The 24,535-nt window shown below is 44.0% G+C and overlaps 1 protein-coding gene across 6 annotated transcripts in view; it reads right to left on the reverse strand.

Moving 5' to 3' along the window:
* Positions 1 to 24,535, reverse strand: part of GRAMD1B (GRAM domain containing 1B) — a 212,758-nt gene that overhangs the window by 116,626 nt on the left and 71,597 nt on the right. For 5 of the 6 annotated variants that reach the window (XM_080983439.1, XM_080983442.1, XM_080983435.1 and 2 more), the window contains one exon: positions 8,390 to 8,467. In XM_080983439.1, coding sequence (XP_080839565.1) covers positions 8,390 to 8,467 — 78 coding nt within the window. Of the gene's footprint in view, positions 1 to 8,389; positions 8,468 to 10,245; positions 10,356 to 24,535 lie in introns of those variants that run through there. The other variant, XM_080983443.1, reaches the window with a different exon arrangement.

Here is a 24,535-nt window from a genome sequence, read left to right on the forward strand (position 1 = left end):
AGAACCTCAAATACACACAAGGTACAAACTGTCACAGCAGTGCATCTAAGACTTTGTGACATGCTCTTGCTTAGAACCAGGAATTGTATCAAACACACAACCTCAATTCAAGACTGGCCTCATCAGAGATTTTATTTTTTTTAGGTTGCCCTTGATTCTGAAAAACGCTGAGCACTCAACAAGTTCCTTTCCAAAAGCATCAACGTGGCTTCCCAGGAAGACAATATAGAAGAAGGCAACAACCATGCCACAACGTCAGCCCTGAAGTTTTCCTCCACCATTCCCCGAAAACCCTTTTCCTTAGGATTTCCATGGCAGGCCACCACCATTCTGACATTTTTACATATTGGGGTCAGGGAAAATAGTGACAATGTCGTACTTCTTAATGAAAAGGTGCACTTGTTCTGGTTCTCCTCCCACCTTAAACATCAGCATTTTCCATAACATCTGGGAAATGGTGGCCATTTGCCAAGATAATGACCAAACTGTTGGGTATAAAATTTTGAAATCTGTGTTGTTGCTTTTTAATCCAATTCACTTTGTTTGTTAGGAAATAGCTGGTTGCTACTCACTCCCCTCCAAACACTTTCAGCTCTCATGTTTTCTTGAACTCTGATTAGTTTATTAAGTTTTTCAACCCTAGAGTCCAAGAACAGACTGAAGGTAACTGATATTATTACTCTATCTATGATGCTAAGGGGGGCTGGTTCTGATCAATACCTGAAAGGTATTGCCACATGGGAATCTCACAGTCATTACTCCAAACTCCTTGAGGAAGGTCAGGCTATAAATGGAGCTAATGATTTTAGAATTGTGAAAGTGAGCTAGATCTTTATATATATATATATATATATATATATATATATATGCACACATAATAGATGCCACCCAAAAAGGGACTTGCCATAGCTTTCGCTCCCTCATTCTGTTCCTATCCTTCTTAGCCATGACTCATCTCTCTGGGCAACCTGGCTCACTCTCTCCCACTCTCTTTCTATGCAACGAGGCTGGCGGCAAGCAAGATGTCCCTCTGACAAATTGGGTATGGTAGAAAGGAGTTGCTACCATACCTAGAAGTGAATGGAAATTGTCTGTTTTTGCATAAGGACATAGTAATTTAAGAAAAGCCTGCTTGATCAGGCTAGTGGCCCATCTAGTCCAGCATCCTATATTCACAGTAGCCACCCAGATGCCTATGAGAAACCTCCAAGTGGGACATGAGCACAAGAGCACTCTCCTCTCCTGGTATTTAGAAACATCAGTGCCTCCAAACATGAAGGCAGATCCTAGCCATCGGGGCTAGTAGTCATTGATAGCCTAAATTTGTCCAATCCTCTTTTAAAGCCATCCAAGTTAGTGGCGATTGCTGTCTCCTGTGGGAACGAGTTCCATAGTTTTTGGAATCACAGTGCCTTTCCTCTCAACTGCCAATTGTCCCTTTCTCAGGGCTTTCTCCTGATCCTGCCCTACAGGACTTCCTTGTTGGGACATACCACTGCTTGTTTGAGACACTGGGAAGCAGCATGTTGGCCTGCAGTTCCTCTTACTTCCATCAAAATGGATTGGGCAGCTTTCTGCAGGAGGGTAAGTTGAGGCACGGAGGCCCTTGTGTGGAGTTAGCTCTGGAATTTCAAGTGCAGAAGGCAACTTCTCCTCTGCCGTGTTCTTTTTTATTACCTCCAGGATCAACATTACTATGGAGGCATGAATGACTGCAGAGAAACATATGGAGGAAAATGTTAAGCTGTACTAAGCTACCAAAAGGTAATTCTCATCCATGCCCTCTCCTGGGTTATTAATTGGCCCTCAGGGGCATAAATTATTATGTTTAGAACATGACAAGGCCTCTCCAGCTTTTGCTTCCATCATCTTAGCTGCATCTACAAGTGAGGCATTAATAGAAATGTTCTGCATCTGAAGGAGACAAGGGAACGAAGACCCCATGTTAAGCAAACAAGGTGGGAACAAAAAGATTAAAAAAGAAAATGAGGCATCACCACCACTGATTTTCGCCAGCAGGTGACTGTGGGATGAATATTATCTACCCACATGTTCTGAAGTTGTTAGCCAGGTTTTTCATTCAAGTGACACAATAGAGAATACAACCTTCAGACAGAGCTGGATATAACCTAGTGGTGGATAGAATTACATATTAGTGTGTGCTATACAATGGTTTTCCACATGGCTTCACTGTGTTGGGAAATAACCCATTAGTTAAATCAAAGGCACTTTCCTCTGTAACCTTTAGGAGATGAGAGTTGCAGGAAAATGTCCTCCACCAACTACACTGTACTATCATCAAATGGAGCTGGGCCATGGGGCAGGAGGAGAACCTACAGCAGGGCTTCTTCCATGTCAAGATCCCCTTGCAGAAACTGGTAATGTTTCTGGCAATGTGATCTTCCAGGATCACCAAAGAAGCACATGCTGTGATGACTCTCATAGATAAAAGGTAATCATAGAAGATGTGCGTTTCAAGTCTTTAGACAGCAGGTATGGGCAACCTTTGGCACTCCAAATGTTGCTTAACGACAGCTCCCATCATCTCTGGCCATTGGCCATGCTTGCTAGGGCTGATGGGGAGCTGTTGTTTAGCAGCATCTGGAGGACCAAAAGATCCCCACACTTGCCTCGATGGAAGTTAAATAAATGGGGCAAGTGGCCACCTTACAATATTCTGAGTGTGTGTGCTCAAAGCTGAGTGTGAGCCTGAGAGTTCAAAAACTGAAGAGGGTGAGGAACGGTGGAAAGCAAGCAGAGGATATGATAGAGAAAGGAACTGGAGGTTCAACACATGCCCAAGAAAGCAAACCCTAAGAAGACCTTAAACAAGGAATATTCCAAGGCTCCCAACCAGAGATCGACATCAGGATAAAGATTTCCTCTCTCCAGCATCTGATGACAGCTCCCCAGAAAGACTCGAGTTCAAAAAAGGGGGTGGAGACTTAGAGGAAGAAAAGATAATGAGTTTCATTTCCTATTCCACCATCATAGTAAAGGTAAAGGGACCCCTGACCATTAGGTGACCGACTCTGGGGTTGCGACGCTCATCTCGCTTTATTGGCCGAGGGAGCCGGCATACAGTTTCTGGGTCATGTGGCCAGCATGACTAAGCCACTTCTGGCGAACCAGAGCAGCGCACGGAAATGCCGTTTACCTTCCTGCCAGAGTGGTACCTATTTATCTACTTGCACTTTGACATGCTTTCGAACTGCTAGCTTGGCAGGAGCAGGGACCGAGCAATGGGAGCTCACCCCGTCGCGGGGATTCAAACCACCAACCTTCTGATTGACAAGTCCTAGGCTCTGTGGTTTAACCCACAGCGCCACCCCACCTTTGACCTAAAAGTGAATCTCTTTCCTACTGCCCCTTTAAGTCCCAACTTCTGGCCTGTTTTAGTATTTTCTAAAATTAGTGTCACAGCAAACTCTAGTTGGCTTTGACCCTGAACCTACAACCCAAGTAAGGTTTAAAACTCTGATTCTGAAGGCTGTGATTACAGAGTGTCGGCCGTTCCTGTGCAACCAATTAAGAACACCTATCAACAGAAAGGAGAGGGAAGTGGAAATACAATACATTTTGCTGGTCTCGCCAAAAAACACACAAAGAAGGAGTCACGTGTGCCACTTTCACAGTTTCGTCCTCTCCCCCCCCATCCTCCCCCGTCTTTTGTGCCAAGGCTGCAGTTTGGAGTTGTAATAAATCAACCACAAAGAGCCAGAAACATATGAATCCAAATTTGTCCTCATATTGCATTTTCTTTCTTATCCTCCCTGCTCCTTCTTCAGCCGGGAATGAAGACCACCTAAAAGTTTGATTTGGAACCAGGGCAAGATGAACAACTGATTAACATCTGGCAGCAGAGATGAGGCGGCAGCTGAAGTGATGTCTAGGCTGACTAAAAGCTCCAAAGGCTAAAAATAAAGGGAAACGCCTCCATAACTTTCCCTTGCAAAGTATATGAAAAGCAGGGAGAGTGTTCCCTCACCCCCCAAAAAAGCAACACCTGTGCCAGGAATCTATGTGCCAGGTGCTCCATTACTGCAAAGACTGAAAAGCTTGGAGGATTCCGACCCAAGCTGAACAAACGCACAAGCAATAAGTTCAGGGAAAGTGAACAGAAGACATCATGCAACAGAAAAAAAAGCCTTAGGATTTGTAGGCTCTGGTCCAAGGAGAAGGTGCATAGATGCACTGTGCCTTCAGCAGCTGCATGGCATGCAGAAATCTATCAGGAAATATGTTTTCATCACAAGGCTGCCTGAAGCGTGATGGTGTACCTAGCAGCAGGAAGTGTACAGGAAAAGAAAAGTAAGTTAAGTACTGGTGCCCAAGGCTCCCTATGGACCAACTGACTGCAGGTGAGGAGCAGAGAATTTGTGAGGACCAAAGCAGCCGGATCAATCAGGAGAATAGTAGTGTAGAATACAGAATTTCAACTTGCACGATACATGCAGAAGCCAAGTTCACTCAGCGGCATTTCTGCTCCTACAAGCTGGTGCCACAGATCTCTCCTAACTGCAGTGGATGCATTAGCAGGACAGAATGAGGAACTTAGGTTCTTCGTTCTGCTAGGTCAGACCAATGGTCCATCTACAATGGCCAATGAGATGCCTCTGGAAAGCCCACAAGCAATTAAACAAAAGTTTTCCTTTTGTGGCCTGTGCTCCTACACATCAACAAAACTATTATGACAGACAAATCCTCCATCCTATTTTGCTTCGTTTTTTAATTATTTTGCCAACGTCAAGTGACTGTATGTTACAAAGGTTGCAGCTGCCAGATCGTTCCACCTCCTTCCCAGGTCACTCTTTCAGCATACAGTGAGGTCAGCCAAGCTGCAGTTCCAACACAACCACACATCCTCTTTATACCATACCTGACTGCAGTCCACATCCCTAATGTACACACACACGTGTGTTTGTGTCACACATGTACAGAACCAGTTGTTTCCATTATCAGACAGAATTAGTAACTGCTTCCCACAGACAACCCCTTGAAATTGTCCGTTCCTTTCACAGGACAAAATGAGTTTGCACCATGTTTCAGATTTATCCTGGGTACCTTCAAAAATTACATGTCTCAGAATATAACAAGCAAAACAACATCAAACTTTGTGTTATGTGAAATACATTCGACAAACACACAAGACGTAACTGGCTGCGCATTCACATAAACAATACTCTTCTATATATTCTTATCACAATATCAAATGTTTATCTTGCACATAAACAACACATAAAGTGCAATAATATAGACGGAAGTCCCAATAGATCAGAACATTCAAAGACATGGAACTCGTCCTCCTGGGCTTCATCAGTTGTACATATTCTAAGTAATATAAATGAATATAATGTCGTAATTCAACATAGTTTAACAAATTGAAATTATATAAACAATTGTGATATTGAATGTAGCTCAAAGTTCCATGACTTTGAAATACTACACACGAACATGTACCACTGATGAAGCCCATGAGAGCGAAACAAAGCATTATTCCGGAAATCCTTGTCAACTCTGTGGAACTGTAGTAGGCTCCAATTTGGACTTTATGAACATATGTGAAACTGAAACTAGCAGACATTTGGTCTGTATGAATGATCTGATCTATTGGGACTTCCGTCTATATTATTGCACTTTATGTGTTGCTTATGTGCAAGATAAACATTTGATATTGTGATAAGAATATACAGAAGAATAACACAGCTGGTTACGTCTTGTGTTCTTGTGTGTTTGTCAGAATATAACCAGGCGTGATGTTGCTATATTTGCACAGTTAACAATATTTCACAGGCACTTGACATCTATACAATGGTTTCAGTCTGCAGCTGCTCTCCCGCCTCCTTTAGCTAGGGTTGACATTTTCAGATTTATGCTAAATAAAATATATACTGAAACACCCCCCACAACGATAATTGTCTTTGCATGGGTACTTTGTACAATGAATACAAGGACATTCCATTCCTGAAAGAAGAATGGGCAGCACACACAGGAGAGATGCAGAATTTCCGGGGAAATCTGAAGTCGTGGGGTGGGGAACCAGTATTTTTAATGGGGGGGGGCATGGAAATTTCAAGAAACTTTGAAATACATGCAATATTTACTTTCTTATCAAAGCTATACTCCTTTACTACTTTGAGAACATGAAATGCATTGTACATAACTTAGCACAGTGCTTCCCAAACCTCACCACCCCCCATGGACCATTTTAAAACTGCTGAGGGTTTTGGTGGGCGACTTCATGATTTTTCTGCCTGCTGTAGCAATAGTAGTTTCCAATGCTAGACGCTGTGTGATTTTTAATCCTATCTTTACAGACACACCGCAGACCACCAAAACGAAGCTCACAAACTACCATTAACCTGCCCTGGTTTGGCAGATTGAAATTTTACTCTTTTTATCTTCTATGAAATTTAAAAGTGTAAAGTTGCATATTCCCATATTCCCTGGGACTCAGCCTCGCTGAACTTAATTGGGACTTACTTCTGAGCAGACATGCATAGGATTGCATTGCAAATGCCTTAAATTTGTTCAAGCAGTAATTACAACTATAGCTTTTGCTAGAGACGAAGCTGGGAGCATACCTAAGCATATCTCAGCTTTTGCCACTGGGAAATTAGAATGAAGTAAAAGATGGAAATAAACCCATACACAGTAAGGAAAAGGAAGGCTTTATTATCTGGACTTGGAAAGTGTGCTCCAAATTCAAATCATTCCACAACTAGTTCCACATGCTCAAGGAGGCTTTGGGTTTCCTCAACAGGAGCTGCCACCGCCACCCTCCTGGTCTCACGCGGCCAATTTCTGCAGTCTCTCAAACCTGGCAGTAGGCACCACTGAGTTCTATGGGTCTCACTCCAGCAGACATAAAGAGAATTGCTCTGGGAGTGGAAATTTAAAAGCTGTTTTTGCTACAGCATATTAAAAAGCAGAAATAAATAGACACCTCCAAACCCTTGGACATACCTAAAGTAGTTATTTGCATCCAGAATACCATGCAGCAGTAAAAGAAATTTGTATCGAAAGGAAAAGTGTCAAGAAACTTCAACTGGTCCAAAATATGCCAGATGGTTATAACTAGAGCCCTGTTTGATTTGCATTGGCTACCGTTTCATTTTCAGTCTCAATTAAGGTCTGGTTCTTACCTTTAAAATCCCAAATGCCTTTGGACCAGGGTATCTTAAAGACCTCCTTCTCCTCCCACCCAATGCACTGCTTAGGACTCCCCATCGATAGGAAGGCACAAGCAACAAGACTCTTTTTGTTGTGCAGCTGACACTTGTCATCATTACACACATTCTTTTGCACCGTTTCCCTGGAAATAAGCCTCCACTGAACTCACTGGGACTTGCTTTTGAGTCAACATGCAAAGAACTGGGACTTCCTGAATACACAGCATCCACTCTTGAGCCATGGGCCTTCCCTGCACTGAATAATAATAATCACAATAATTTATTATTTGTATCCCATCCATCTGGCTGGGCTTCCCCAGCCACTCTGGGCAGCTTCCAACAAAGATTAAAAATACATTAAAATGTCACACATTAAAAACTTCTCTGAACAGGGCTGCCTTAAGATGTCTTCTAAATGTCAGATAGTTGTTTATCTCTTGACATCTGGTGGGAGGGTGTTCCACAGGGTGGGTGCCACTACCAAAAAGGCCCTCTGCCTGTTCCCTGTAGCTTTGCTTCTCAAATCGAGGGAACTGCCAGAAGGCCCTGGAGCTGGACCTCAGTGTCTGGGCTGAACGATGGAAGTGGAGACGCTCCTTCAGGTATACTGGGCTGAGGCCATTTAGGGCTTTAAAGATCAACACCAACACTTTGAATTGTGCTCGGAAACGTACTGGGAGCCAATGTAGGTCTTTCAAGACCGGTGTTATGTGATCTCGGCGGCCGCCCCCAGTCACCAGTCTAGCTGCCACATTCTGGATTAGTTGTAGTTTCCGGGTCACCTTCAAAGGTAGCCCCATGTAGAGCATATTGCAGTAGTCCAAGCGGGAGATAACCAGAGCATGCACCACTCTGGCGAGACAGTCAGCTAGGGTCTCAGCCTGCATACCAGATGGAGCTGGTAGACAGCTGCCCTGGATACAGAATTGACCTGTGCCTCCATGGACAGCTGTGAGTCCAAAATGACTCCCAGGATGCGCACCTGGTCCTTCAGGGGCACAGTTACCCCATTCAGGACCAGGAAGTCCCCCACACCTGCCCGCACCCTGTCCCCCAAGAACAGTACTTCTGTCTTGTCAGGATTCAACCTCAATCCATTAGCCGCCATCCAGCCTCCAACCGCCTCCAGGCACTCACACAGGACCTTCACTGCCTTCACTGGTTACGATTTAAAAGAGAGGTAGAGCTGGGTATTGTCATTTTCTCCAGCAACTTACCCGTCGTCACGCATTCGGGGGCTCAGGAATCGGGATGGGTCATCATCATGACTGCTCTGCTGGCTGCTCTGTTGGCTGCTGGAGAAACAAGCACAATATGAGGCACACGTATTGTGGATTATTATTAAATTTATCACCCACCTTTCAGCAGCAGGCTCCAGGGTGGGTTACAACAACTTAAAATACAGAATTTCAAAACAGCTGAAGTGTATTATGCTCACAAGAATAGGGTGTGGCCTGAAAACACACATCTCAGTAAGCAAGTGGGTTTTGCAATGGGACTGATGATCTCAGTCAAAAGTAAAATTATTCTAGAGGGATTAATCTTATAAAAAAATACACGTAAATAACTTTTTTCATTAAGTCAATCCAATTTCTATTCTAATAACCAATAAGAAATAAATCTGCATAACTCTTGTTTTTAATTTTTTTTTAAATGTCTAACCTAGTTGATAAGAGCTTTAGAAGGAATAAGGACCATCAACTGCAAAAGGGGTGGGCAATTTCCAGCATCCCATCCCATTACGTCTTCAGTGTGCTTTCTGAAATCTTTTATTAGAATCCTCATATGCCTGTGATGTATTTTTACAAAGAAATCCCAGCCCCCGAGCTTGCGGAGATATGCCCGACATTTCATTTTAGGGCAGTATGTTTGTAAGTAATCACAAGGCCAATGAGAAATGATGAAACTGGTGGAAGAGAAGGCTCAAATATTCTGCTCCCAAAATATCCTTCAACTCTCACCTTCAACTTCAGGATTTTAAATAGCGCCAGATGAATTTTATTGGACTGGGTTGGGTTTCAGTTCCAAACTGTTAATTTCAGTTTTGTTATCCAAGTCCCAAAATAAGCTTGAAATCAGTGCTTGGCTCCAGAATAAATACTGAAATAATGGCTAATGCCATCACGAAGCCAATCCTGTAAAATGACCCTTACCAGGATTTACTCCACTGGTCCATCCAAATTAGTTTCATTCCAATGATAACAACTCTGTATTCTGTTCATGAATGACAGAGCATCATTCACTAGCTCCTCAGCTCTGAGGTACAGTACTTGTCTGGTTCATATGCAACAGTAAACTAAAATATATCTCAGCAACAATGAACAAGCATGCAGGTAATGAGACTGAAAATAACAGCTGGTTCACACCTCCCTAGGTCATACTGCTACCAAACTACACAATTACGTGTGAACCTGGGCTTGTGGTTTCCCTTGTTGCCAGCAAAGCAAGAGCTGTCATCAAGGTTTTCGTTCTTAGTTTACTACACATGGTTTTCTCGGGGAGGTAAACCACAAGCCTGGGTTTGCATGTAATACTAAGTCAAACCATGGTTTAGCTCCAGGTTTTGGGAGTGGCAGCAGGACCAAGGGAGAGGTGAAACAGCTGATATATTGAGAGCTTGCGTGGTGGAGTGGTTAGAGCACGGGTAGGCAAACTAAGGCCAGATCCAGCCCAATTGCCTTCTAAATCCGGCCCGCGGACGGTCTGGGAATCAGCGTGCTTTTACATGAGTAGAATGTGTCCTTTTATTTAAAATGCATCTCTGGGTTATTTGTGGGGAATAGGAATTCGTTCCTTTTCCCCCTCAAAATATAGTCTGGCCCCCCACAAGGTCTGAGGGACAGTGGACTGGCCCCCTGCTGAAAAAGTTTGCTGACCCCTGGGTTAGAGTGTCAGACTAGGACCTGTGAAGCTTACTGGGGGTGCCCTGGGGTAGTCACTGCCTCTTAGTCTAACCTACCTCTCAGGGTTGTTATGGCTATTAAATGATGAGAGGGGAAACTGTGCACACCGCTATGAGCTCCTTGGAGAAGATGGTGGGAAACAAATGCCATAAATAATATAAAAATTCTACCTGGGTACATGCATGGTTGTTTGTCTCTTGCTCAGGCATGGTTTGAGCTCAGTGTTAGGTGCAAATGAAGCCAGTAGCTGAAACCCCAAACCAGATGAACCAAGATCTCTAGGATCTGTTCAACACATTCTCGTCTACCACTGCATGCACTTATCCTTCAGCAATATTTCACTGCAATCACAAAGCAAAAGTGAGCATAGACTGGTAGTGGCCCCAGTATGCACTCAGAAGCAATTTCCTGGTTGAATAATAAATAATGTTTTGAAGTACAATTTGGCAATGGCATGGCATTTCTCTTGCTGACACCTTACTCAGGCTACCTCCTTAGTTCCAGAACAAACATTTCTGAAGTGACAGACCAAAAAAGGCATCAACCCTGTGTTAAACAATCACTGTTTTCTGCACATCACTTTGTCCCACATCCATCACTGTCCGTATGACATAAGCACCGTATGACTGGACACCATCCAAGGAGATGGAAAACTTACAGCTTGGTCATTATTCTTGCTATTACAGTGGTACCTCGGGTTACATACACTTCAGGTTACATACACTTCAAGTTACAGACTCCGCTAACCCAGAAATATTACCTCGGGTTAAGAACTTTGCTTCAGGATGAGAACAGAAATTGTGCTCCGGAGGCACAGCGGCAGCAGGAGGCCCCATTAGCTAAAGTGGTGCTTCAGGTTAAGAACAGTTTCAGGTTAAGAACAGACCTCCAGAACGAATTAAGTACTTAACCCGAGGTACCACTGTAGTCTCATTAACTGCATTTATATCCCACCTTGAATCCAAGGACCTCAAGGCAGCATACATAGGTCTCCCCGCTCACGACATTTTATCATCACAGCAATCCTGTGAGGTAGGCTAAGCTGAGAGATTGTGAATTGCCACGAGCGAGCTTCATGACTAGGCATAGATTTGAACCCAAGTCTAGACTCCCTGAACTTAAGTCTAGCAAGCCAACAACAAAACCCTTTTCTCTTCTCTTTTCTTAACATTGCTCTATACAGGGTTTTGTTTTGTTTTTTGCAAAATGTATCAAAGCAACGAACAATAATTTAAAACAACAGAACCACACAAGAAGTATGCAGCATAAATAACAAAAAATAAGTGAGCTAAGGATCAAGTTTAAATGGGTGATATTTTTGTTGGAGAATTATAGACTCTGACCACAAGATGTCATACTTTGCTTTCCAGCTGCTGAAATCTTGTGCAGAACCTTCACTGGAGGCAAAAGGAAAGTGGTTTGAAGTTCCCTGCTGTTCCTGTTTCACACAGTATTGCTCTCAGGACCAGCTGGTCAACACTGCTCATTTCCTTCTCTCTCTCTCTCTCTCTCTCTCTCTCTCTCTCTCTCTCTCTCTGTATATATATATATATATTTCCTACAAGCACTATATTTAGCTTCCGGCTGGAATGTCTGAGGCACATAAAAACTCCCAGCTATCTTTGAATTTCTAGTATCTTTCTAACCACTAGTCTTAGGCTGGGGTTTGGGCCAGATGACACCTGGGGTCCGCTCCAGCGCTACAATTCTATTACCACTCTCTTCAACTTGTACATCCCATCTTGCCTCCTTTCTTTGCAAATCACTTCCTCAGGGTGGCTGGCTGGCTGATATCTTGAACATTTGGTTGCACACTACACCTGTAGTATGCCAGTTCTTTGCAAAAATACTTAAACTTTGCCCAGTTTGCATAGTCGGCGTGCAAACCAACATCAGGAATGAATTGCTCAATTTGCGACCTCAAAACTACAGCAGGGCCTTCAATATCCCAAGAAGTCTACACCCAGGGAAAGAATGGGGAGACAGAAGGGGTGATAAGCACATCTGTGACCGAGAAAAAATGGCGCTCCTGGTTTTGAGGAACGAAGCCTCTATAAACCATCATTCCTCAGCAAAAGAGCTACCCAAAAGTCAACAAGGCAGGGCCAGCCCAAGACAATTTGGCACCTGAAGCAAACCACAAAATGGCACTCCCAGCCCCAGTCAGGGAAGAAGGTGTGAGTGAAGTTCTACATCAGGAATAAGGGGGCGGGGCATAAAGATGTACTCTGGGAACAAGGGTGGGAGATCAGCAGTGCCTCCTATTTGCCAAGAGGCAGTTGTAGAGGCAGCATGGTGGGGACCAGGGGCATCTTACCCATAGAGGCTAGTGGCGCGGGGCACCGGGGCGCCAAGTTCTGGAGGGTGCCAGGGAAGAGGTGGAGGCTGGACATGGCGCTTACCAGCATCAGCTCGCCACCCTCACCTGCCTCCGCCATGCCACACCGAAGCAGCATGCCGCGCCTGGCGCCTCCGTCTGCTGCGGCCACCATGGCACGAAGCAGCCAGCTGAGCCAGGAGGTGCCGTGTTCAGCCTCTGCCTCTTCCCTGCCAAAGGAGCCACCCTCCAGCAGCACCATCCTCCCTAAAAAAAACTCTGGTAAACAGGGATGGGCGCCAGAGGGAGCTTTGAACCACAGCACCAGATATGCTTAGGACAGCCCTGGTGGGGACTACTGAGAAGGAAGCAGATCTGTCCTCCAAGAAGCATGCCAAAGCTGTTGCTGCAACTGCTACAGTGGGGGCAATGTATTTCTTGGGAGCCTAATCTGCTTCCTCTGCAGATCCTGCTGCTTGAGGCAGTCGCCTCACCTTGCTTCATGGGTGGGCCTGCCCCGTAACAAGGTCTTTTGTGTGCATGTTCTTCTTTATTTCTTAACTCCCCACTTCCAAGGGTTTAAATCTTGACACCAAATATCAATCAACAACCAAAGTTCCCTGTATCTTCTCCAGAGATAAATATACAGATCTTGTGTCAGGGGGATTCAAACATCAAGCAGCGCTCAAGATCACACATTCTGCATCTTGAAACTGTGCTTTCATCTAATTCCCTTTGTTTCTATGAAAGAGGGTCTCAGTAACAGATAGGCTATATTCCTTTGTATCAACAAAACAACGTACTTTGTTAATGGGATTTCAGATAAGCAAATAAAATCCCTCCAAAGTACAGTCATGCCTCGGGTTATAGATGCTTCAGGTTGCTTTTTTTCCAGTTACGGACCCGCCGAAACCCGGAAGTACCAGAACGGGTTACTTCCGGGTTTCGGCGGTCACACATGCGCAGAAGCGCTAAATCGTGCTTTGAGCATGCGCAGAAGCGCCGAATCGCAACCCATGCATGCGCAGATGTGGCGCTGCAGGTTGTGAATGCTGCGGGTTCCGAACAGGCCTCCTGCATGGATCACATTCACAACCCGAGCATCCACTGTACTGGTTAAGGTCTTGCAAATTAGGGTCTGTGCTTTCTCCTTCCATTTTGTGTTAACTATATTTTAAATACAGAACATCCTTCACTCCCAATCTCAGTGGTCAGCTGAAAGCCAAATATAAGGGTCTCAGCTATGTTCTGATGCAGCAATACTCCAGGGGGGAAATGTAGAAGAGTTGGACACAGGCATTACCCTACCATTTAAAATCTCAATTCCGGACAGCAACAGAAGGAACACACGAAAATGGGTCTGAAAACCAAAGTCCTGAGACTACCTCCCAGTCTTAGGCAGAATGGGTGGGGGAGCTGTCTTTCCACCCTCCAGATAAGGTCAAAGTTCTGTCTCTTGCCACCTACTCTACTGATAATGAGATTCCTCATTTCCTGACTGTGTCCTCCTTCACCCTTCTAGTGAATAAATAAATGAGTTTGCAGTGAGTCATGGAGGAAATTTAAGAGGAACAGCAACACATCAACATATAGAGAACCAGTGTGGCGTCCTGGTTAGAGTGTTAGGACCTGGGAGACCAGGGTTCAAATCCCCACTTGGCCATGAAACTCACTTTGGACCAGTCACTACCTCTCTCAGCATAACTTACCTCACAGGGTTATTATGGGGATTAATGAGGATAAGGAGTAGCATGTACGCTCCTTAGAGAAAAAGATTAGATATAAATGCAACAACAACACATATTGGAGAGCAGACTTCACCAATTCAGAGTCCTCTATCGGCCCCTGCCAGCAAGTTGGCAAAGGCTGTTCTGAAGAATACGGCTGCTAATGCCTGCATTACAACAACATGCAGACAGTCACAGGCAGACAAAGAAAGGCATCCCAGCTTCACGCAATGCACAGACACTATGCCACAGTTATATTTCTCCCATCCTACACCATCTTTTGTATCTTAAAAGGAAGATAGAACACAGGATTTCCTAAATTTCTAAAATGCTAAGGCTACAATCCTATACACATTTACTTGAGAGGAGGGGTCAGAAAATTCTGGCGAAAACAAGAGCAGAAAATAGGAAGAATACGTGAACACCAGCTATGTCCAGAGAGGAAATCAATCCAGTCAATATGATTGGTATTCACTGTCATCGTTATTGCTTTGAGCTGGCAAACAATATGTAATTGGTTATGGTTTCCCCTAGCCCCGACCATGTCTGCATTGTGTCTCCTTTGCATTGAAATGAATGAGCTGGAGTAATGTAATGGCAAGGTGATTTACATAATTAATTACGCAAATTATGTAATTTTGCTTCAGCAGACAGTGAGACAAATAACATAGCTTTTGGCAGGAGATGAAGGGCAGTGGAACAGAAACAGTGCTCTGCATGCGACCAATATTGGGCAGAATGGCAAACAATGCCTTCTTGTAAACCTACTTGAGAAAAAGCCTCATTGAACACAGTGTGACTCACTTCTGGGTAGGCTTGCAGAGGATTGTACTGAACAGATTAATGTAGTTTATATAATAATAATAATAATAATAATAATAATAATAATAATAAATTTTATTTATATCCCGCCCTCCCTAGCCAAAGCCAGGCTCAGGGCGGCTAACAACAAACAAATAATCAAACAATCAAATAATCCAATATTCTAAAACATTTCATTATAAAAAATAATTAAAATCAATTTAATGGCAACCGTTAAGCAAAGTTCTGTGCAGGTTGCCAGAGGAGGGAGTCAGGCTGGGCCCTGACCAAAGGCCTGGTGGAACAACTCTGTCTTGCAGGCCTTGCGGAAAGATGTCAAGTCCCGCAGGGCCCTAGTCTCTTGTGACAGAGCGTTCCACCAGATTGGAGCCGCAGTCGAGAAAGCCCTGGCTCTAGTTGAGGCCAGCCTAACCTCTCTGAGGCCTGGGACCTTCAGGATGTTTTTATTTGCAGACCGTAGGTTCCTCTGTGGGGCATACCAGGAGAGGCGGTCCCGTAGGTACGAGGGTCCTAGGCCGTATAGGGTTTAAAGGTTAAAACCAGCACCTTAAACCTGATCCTGTACTCCACCGGGAGCCAGTGCAGCTGGTATACCGCTTAATATAACAAAATCTCTCAGAGATTTGTGTCAATTGCAATCATAAAATTGCAAGCGAAAAGGAAATATGCAATATCAAAATGCAATAAAAAATCCAATAAAATTAGGTTTGTTGAATAAAAAGTTTCCAGCAAAACATGGAAACAGAAAAATGCAGGCAGTGTATCAGATAATTAAAAGCAAGGGAAAGCCTGATGGAACAAGTAAGTTTTCAGTAAGTGTTTGAAGCCCACCACAGTGGGTGCCCACCAAATTGCATGAGGAAATATGTTCCCGATAATCAGTCCCACTACACAGAAGGCTCATTTTCATGATAACCCAAGATGACAACCCATCAATCACAGTGCAGCCAGCAAGGCCTTTTCTGAAGATCGTAGGAAACCTGAGTTTCTGGTTGTTTAGAACTTCATAATTCAGTAACAACAACAACAATCATAATAAAATTTTATTTATATCCCGCCCTCCCCAGCCAAAGCCGGGCTCAGTGCAGCTAACAACAGTAAAATGATACAACATTCTAAAATCATTTCATTATAAAAGCAATTCAAATCAGATTAATGGCAACCATTGGGCTAGAGTTCTGTGAGGATTGCCAAAGGAGGGGGTCAGGCTGTGCCCTGGCCAAAGGCCTGGTAGAACAGCTCTGTCTTGCAGGCCCTGTGGAAAGATGTCAAGTCCCGCAGGGCCCTAGTCTCTTGTGACAGAGCGTTCCACCAGATTGGAGCCACAGCCGAAAAAGCCCTGGCTCTGGCTGAGGCCAGCCTAACCTCTCTGTGGCCTGGGACCTCCAAGATGTTTTTGTTTGAAGACCGTAAGGTCCTCCGTGGGACATACCAGGAGAGGCGGTCCCGTAGGTACGAGGGTCCTAGAAAGATTCAAAAGACTCAACAAAAGATTCAACATGGTTCTAAAACTAACACACAAACAGTGTCATTGTTTTAGCACAGGTGAAATATGAGTATAGCTAGACACCCCACTCACTAGCTGTAGCTTCCTGACCAAACACAAGGGTAGCCTCACACACAGTGCATTACAGCAGTCTAACCGCAAGGTTACCAATGCATGGACCACAGTAATCAAGCTATGCCTAACCAGCAAAGGACACAAATACACTATCAACTGACACTGGTAACAGGCACCCCAAACAACCAAGATGTATCCAGCAGTACCTGCTCCTTCAAAGGGTTGCAACCCCATCTGGAACAGATAAGTGTTTTAATTCCTGGACCTGGGAACCACTTGCTGGCAAGGTCTCCAAGTTTATTAGCTTTCACACAGCCCATAACTGCACCCAGGCAAATAATGATCTGTAGAATTCCTGCTTTATGTCATTCTCTGAAGGGCCAAAATGACCCAAAGCAGAACTGATATGATTGCAAGGTGCAGGCTGTAAAGAGCTACCAATCAATAGGATCTTACCTTATTACTCCACAGCTCAGTGCCATGAATGTCATGCAACCACCTAATATCTTGGGGACCAGAAGTCCAGCAGAGGCTTAGACTCTACCCAATGGGCTCATGATTTGCTCCCTAATTCAAGCTCAGTTTGGTAACAAGTTGATCCAACATCTCTCTACATGGGCACAAGCCAAATGCAATTCACCTTCTGCACATTTTAAGAGACTCCCAAGTTGCAGAGAGTGTAAATAAAAATTAACCAACTCAATTTAACGATTAAACCTTCCAAACATCAACTTCTTTCTCGGTCTTGAGTTGGTGACAGTCAAGGATCATGCACATGGCAAAGGTCTCTCAGCAGCCTCGGTGAAAGGCTGCTAAATAAATCTTGCATATAAGTATGATCTGCACGGGAGACTCTTTCGTCCTGCATGATGTACACTTGATTGACAGCTATTTCCTTGAGGATCGTTTCAAAAATAGGCCAGAAAGAAGACTCAAGGCACAATCACCTACGGGCAGAAGGACAACAAAGAGGGAGCCAGTTTAGCTTCTCTAGGAAGGGAGTTGCAAAGTCTGTGAATCCTGGTTCACAGAGCCTTAGGAAAAATGAAGATTATGTAAAAGAGTATGCATTCTTTCAAGTGTTTGGTAAAACTATGTTTTTATTGGCAGTATACAGCTTTTAATGCATCCAGATTTCTTCAACCAAGCTAGTTGTGTGGTTTTTTTACATCCCTACTTCGTGGCCTTGATGGATCTGAAATCAGCATTTGACTCCATCCCCAGATCCCAGCTATGGTCCAAATTGAGTCTGATTTTGCAGGACAAACGACTTCTCTTTCTTATAAAAGCCCTGTACAATGGAACCAAACTGCAGGTCCGATGCGGTCGACAGGGACAGCTATCGAACAGCATCGAAATGACTGGGGGGTGAGACAGGGTTGTATTTTGGCCCCCACATTGTTTTGTCTATTCTTAAATGACCTAGAAGAGAACTTAATGGACCCAGATGGACACATTCCAAAAATAGGAATGAGAAGGACCCCTTTGTTGTTGTATGCTGATGATGCGGCCATCATCTCGCGTTCCAGACCGGGTTTGAATTATCTGTTGAGGAAATTTTCTGATTACTGTTCTGGAAATGGTTTATCCATTAATTATGAAAAATCTAAAATTTTAGTCTTTGAAAGAAGATTCTCCCAGTCTAAATGGGTGCTGGATGGCCATAACCTTGAACAGGTAAAATACTTCAGTTACCTAGGGCTCACATTCCATCATACAGGATCTTGGAAGCACCATTGGCAAACCTCCCTCCAAAAGGCGGAGATTACAAAGCTAGCCATACATAGATTCTTCTTCACAAAGGGCGGCAAATATGTTCCAGCAGCCTTAAGGGTTTTCAACGCAAAGCCCGTTTCCCAACTCCTGTATGCAGCAAATGTCTGGCATAATGGGGACCTGCCAAAGCTAGATGGCTTTCAGGCAATATTTATACGATCTCTGCTGCAGGTACCTAACTGCGTCCCCAAATCTGTACTTCTGTTGGAAGCTGGTGAATGCCCAATTTCAGCTAGAGCGTGGTGGGCTGCCCTAAAACATTGGCTCAGGATTTCAGTGTTTAATCTAGGGAAGGGTCTGTACCAACATTTGACCAATGAGGAATTTGTCAGCAAATGGCAGAAAACTATGGCTAAAAAAGCCACCTCTATTGGTCTGTCTCCCCCCAACTGTATTACCTGGGTTATGAAGGCACCCAAAAGGTTTTAAAGCAAAGATTATGGGACAATGCACACAGTGACTTGCGATCTCAATCACATGCAGTCTGTAGTCCGCTGGCAGCAGGAGTTCAATATGGGTATGTCTTTGAGTTAACATCTTACATCAAAAACCTGACAGTACCCAACTATCGAAGGCTTTTCACCAAAGCCAGACTAAATGTCTTCCCCTTTGCAGTGCTGGATGGTAGGCTGAGAGGAGTTCCCTACCAGGACAGACTTTGCTCGTGTGCTCAAGACATCGATTCCATAAATCATATTCTGTTGCATTGTGCAAAGTATGAGCAGGCCAGGGCTGAACTGATACTACCCTTGCTGGTGCCTTTCCCGGGAAAATCAGAGGCTCACTATGTCAGGTTCCTACTGGAAGACTGGACAAAAGCTAGAACATTGGCAGTGGCAAAGTTTTTATCGGTGGTGGCAAGAACAAACGAGCCCTATATTCTAAACAAAGTGCTTAATTAACCTGGAGGTAGGCTGTATGAACTCTGTATTGATTTGTAATGTTTTGTTGGGTCTCTGGACCGTAATAAAGATTGTTGTTGTACATCCCTACTTCACTGGTAAATGGTTGGTATCCAGTATAGACCCAATGAAATGAAAGGAACTGAGTAATTTATTCAGTATGAGTATAACTTACTGGATATCACCCAGTAATTCTAGAGAATAATGGCTTCCCGGCACTGGACTATATAGACCAGTAGGCTCATACATCACTTGCTTCTTTTGCACACAAATTCCATCTCCTGGCCGGGAAATGAGAAAAGATGAGATGATGACTGCAGTTTCTATACCGCAATTCAGTTACAGATGCACAAAATATTAATTCACATGAGATGAAAAACTTCACCCATATTCCAGGGGAGTTTTTGAGGCTGGAAATCTGTGGATAATACTATTGTGTGACATTTGCTATAAAATTACTTTTTCTACAGGCCCGGGGCCAACTGACTTTGACAGGGGAAAGAGAGAGAGGGAGAGAGAGAGAATAGAATTATGTGTGTTATGTGTCAATGGCTGCAGATCACCAATGCAAGCATCTCTCACTACAGCCACATTCACAGCATATGTTTAAAGCACTAGGATACCACTTTAAACAGTTATGGATCTTGGAGGATACAGTTTGCTAAGGGTGGTGGTTGGTTAAGAGACCCCTACTCCCTTCCAAGCGCTGCAATTCCCAGACTGGTTCAACAACCGTTCCCTCTTCCCAGAAAACTCTGGCCACAGAGCAGGACCAGCAAGGCTTGTGATCCAGAGGGGCATGGACTGAACAGAGTCCCGAGGGCCAGACAGGGAGATCTGGAGGGCCACATTCAGCACCCTGGCCTAATGCTCCCTACCCCTGTGCTAAATAGATGCATGTTTCATGGAAGACAACAAAAACAACCTTGGGCTTATCTGCAAGGCTGGGGTTACTTTTAAGAAAGTCCCGAAAACAAAAACAATTTGAATTATTAAATTACATTTGCTGTGATCTCAGCCTGACAGTTTAAAGCTGTTAAATAATGAAGCAGCTTCATTGTCTGCAGCGCTTAGAACTATTGCCACCTTTGGGGCATCTTCCTTGGAGTTTAATCCATTTGCCTTCATAAATAAATCAAACTCTTGCATAAAACCTTCCTTTCATTAGCACCCTGTCATCATTCAGAGTCAAGCCTGAATTTCTAGATGCTTTCAGTCTCTCCATCTTTCAAATTATTTGAGCTTGTTTTGTTTTTATGAAGCTGGGATAGCTCAGTCAGTAGACGGGAGACTCTTAACTTCAGGGTTGTGGGTTCAAGCGCCACGCTAGGCAAAAGATTCCCACATTGCAGGGGGTTGGACTAGATTGCCCTCATGGTTCCTTCCAACTCTACAATTCTATGCTCACTATGAGGCACCATGCTTTTGTTGTTGTTGTTTTTACAAGCACTACCTCTGTGAAGACAGGTACTCCATAAACAGGTTTTGTGAGTTACAGGTTAAATATCTCAGTCTCACCTCAACAGACTAAGTGTGCAGCAGTTGTGAAAAAGGCAAACTCTATGCTAAGGATCATTAGAAAAAGAACTGAAAGGAAAACTGCCAATATCAAAATATATGGGGCAACCACATCCGGAATACCGTGTACAGTTCTGGCTGCCTCACCTCCAAAAGGATGTTGTAGAGCTGGAAAAGGTTCAGAAAGGGGCAGCCAAAATGAGGAAAAGTCACAGCATTTGGAAATTTTTAGTTTAGTGAGCAAGAGACAGCATGACAGAAGTTCACAAAATTATGCGTGGCAGGGAGAAAGTGGATAGAAGAAAGTTTTTCTCCCTCTCTCGTAATATTAGAACTCATGGGCGTCCAACGAAGCTGAATGTTGGAAGATGCGGGACAGATAAAAGTACTTGCAACAAACAGCTGCGGTCCTAAAGAAGTACAGTTGAATTCATTTGGACTTCTCAGAAAATATGCTTAGGCTTGGGCTGCAAGAATGATCAGAGATCAAATGGGGAGTGAGGGGAAAGCCGTTCACTCAAACTCTAAAAGATAATGAAATGCAGGGCTGGGTTTGAAATAGTCTTGCAGCAGGTTAGCTGTGGCACCTCCAAGGTACCTTCACAAAGTCCACAGGTGTGCAAAGAAAAGCATCCTCCTTAGCACAGAACTTCCTTTCATGCCTGCCATTTCTTGCCCCCACCTCCAAAGTCTAAAGCAGCTACAGAAGCACTGGTGGACAAAGGTTGGGGTGCGGGGGCGGTCACCCCAGGTGCCATCCGGGTGGGTGACTTCGCGGCCACACTCGCCCCCCCCCCCAGGATGCTCAGTGCTCGCCGCACATCCCTGGGACGCTCGGTGGTCGCTGCGCACTCCCAGGATGCTCAACGCTTGCCACGCATGCCGCAGGACATGCACCACTTGCCACACACACACTGACACATGCACCCCCCCCCAGGGCAGTACACCATGCCCCCGGAACGCACGCCAACCATGCCCCCGGATGTACGCCACTCCCGGTGCCAGAGCAGGCAGCTTCACCACTGTGCAGAAGCATACGTCTTCTAAATGGATGGCAACAAATCAGTATCAGATACTGTCGTGTTCAGCGACTCATATTTGTTCACTGCTTTAAAGCAATGTAGGAGGCAACCTGAAGATGGCACTGGAACACCTGATAGGAAGGAAAGTAACATAGACTGAATTAATGTTGTCACCTGAATTTCAAAGACCAGTGTTGCATCTTTTTCTAATGAGTCTGGTGCCAGTTAAAGCTGCTAAGGGGCAAGGAGAGAGGTTAAGGATCTGATTCAAATGTCAGACAACCCAGAGTCTGGTGCCAATTTACAGCTTTAAATTAGATTAACTAAGGGTATCTTCTTCTGCTATGTTCGTACACAGGTTTGATAGACATGGGGGGGGGGGGATAAAATGGTCTCTGTACATCTGATTACTGGAAATGCAATCTGCTATCCCAGCTCTGCCTTTGACCTGTGTTGGCTTCAATGAATTTCTGCTACACTCAGTCTCTAACAATTCCACCTGGGGATAAAACCAGTACCTTCAAGTATTTCACTGACTGAAACATTCAACATGCCATAAGTTTAAAAGCTTGCTCATGATCCTGTGACATTTTGGTTGGCCGTGATAAAGTTATTAACATCCTTTGGCTTCTTTTTGTTTTGTTTTTCTAATGGGCCAGCATGGCTAATTACAGTTTTTATTAAACACACAAATACATTATCAACAATGTGCCAAGAGTACAGGAGTCTGCGAAAACAAATATGAAATTAATTGGCTTGTGATACACGGCCAATTATCCATTATTAGGTGTCAGAACTGATTGGGGAGAAAACCTACCTTATGCAGTAAGAAGTCATTAGTTCTGCATAGATATGACTGACACACCAGCACTGCCAACTCTAATAGTCTATCCAGCTAGTGAAACTTCATCTACAACTGAATTTTGTTTGTTTTGTTTTTTTAAATCACTTTCTGAATTTCTATTTGGCACTCAGACATACTAGCAGGAAAACAAGCTGACATATCTAAGTAAGGTTGCCAAGTTGCAACCTGGAGGGCAAACATGGCTCTTTAAAAACTCCTCATCAGTGAAAGATGAGATAGCTGCAGCTTTCCCTCAGAGTCTAGCATAGGATCCTGCAATCTCTGATGCACAGAACATTGCACAGCCCACCAACTATGAGTGATGGCTTGTCAGGTGCTTGAAAGACACACCCAGTCCATTTTCTTCCATCCCCAGGCGGCAAAAACAGGAGTCTTGCCATGTTCTTGCTAAGTTGCCATTCAAGGAGGGCTGTTTAGCTTGGTGGTTCCTAAACTGCATAAACCTTTTCTAAAGGAACAGCTCCCAGTAACAGGGAAGGGAGCACAATCTCACAATTAAATGTTGGCTAACATAGTCGTTTTAAACCACAGTTGTAGCACAGGTCAGATTTACAACAGCTTCTCAACTTCCCAATTTCATCTCTCATTGCAGATGAGTTGATATATAACAGAGATCCGTGGCAACTGATCCATTAGAACAGTTTATGAAGCTGAAAGATGAAATTATGAAGTTGAGAGATGGAAAATGTTGTCTGTGATCTCAGTCCTCACACCCTTTAGTTAGTGACTGCTCAGTAATGGGCCATGCATCCAACTCATGCGACAGCTGGGGGCAGGAGTTTTATGGAGGTTCATAACATGAAGTACAGTAACTCATTAGCTGACCTTGAATTCATCAGTACAGTTAGTTTACTTTGTGACTTCCTCATGGCTAGAGCTGCTCAGACTGAGACAGAAATCTCAGCTCTTGTCAAATAGCCCGTACTTCAGATCAACCTCAAAGAACATCCTCAGCATAGCCCATACTTGCTTTTTAAGTCACTTAAATATTTCCTTTTACTAAAAGCCAGATTTGCTCATTACCTTGTTTGCTCTTTTATAGCTTCGTCTGCCTGAGAAAAAAGTACAAGAAGTCCACGTACAATCATTAATCATGATCAAAGTGTCTGCAACATCAATCCAGGTCCTCACAGATTTTTTACATCCTATGCAACCTTCTTCTGCATCTGACACTAATGAGTAACCACTATCTCCTTTCCCCAAGATTTCAATCAGGGGGCTGGGAATTTTGAGCAGAAAATGTGACAATATTAAGAAGCCCCCTTCTGCCCCACACTCCCCATAGGTCTTTCAACTGTGGCTTCTGCAGCTGCATTTTGTAAAAGCCTCAGAGGAGGAACTGCAAACCACTCACATATAGCTTGGTCTTCATTTTCTGCAGAACTGAAAACATCAAAGGGCCAAATCTTCTTTCCTCATCTTCCCAAGCCAGAGACAGAGGTCACTGTGGGAACAAGAAATGAAACTCTTGTTCCTCCACTGCCTCTGTCATGTGGCTATTGACTTTAAAATGTCATTATCCAGAGCTGCCAATTCATCTGCTTCATTAGCATCCCCCGACATGTCGTGATGCCAAAAAAGAATCAATTGGTTTTCATTTGGCACATTTGGGCTTCTTGAAGTGGGAGGTAACTGCGTGTCAAGGTTTCCTAATGCATTTAATGCTAGGATATAAAAATACAAAGACATGTCCTTTAAGATGTTCAGATCGCCAATGTTTGATTGATTATTCGCAATGGTGCCCTGGCCTGTTCTAAAACTAATTTACATTTCTGAAAATGTATGTTAACTTCCTGCTGAATTATTTGTCTTGATTGTTTTGTGCGTTATATTATGATGTCCGTTGGCCATAAGCATTCAGAATCTGATTGGCTGTTCTAAATCTCATGGTTTTCACTTCTGCCTTCTGACAATATAAAAAAGGTAAAGGACCCCTGACAGTTAAGTTCA

This window comes from Podarcis pityusensis, assembly GCF_964106645.2.
Source record: "Podarcis pityusensis genome assembly, chromosome: 15".
NCBI classification, from domain to species: Eukaryota; Metazoa; Chordata; class Lepidosauria; order Squamata; family Lacertidae; genus Podarcis; species Podarcis pityusensis.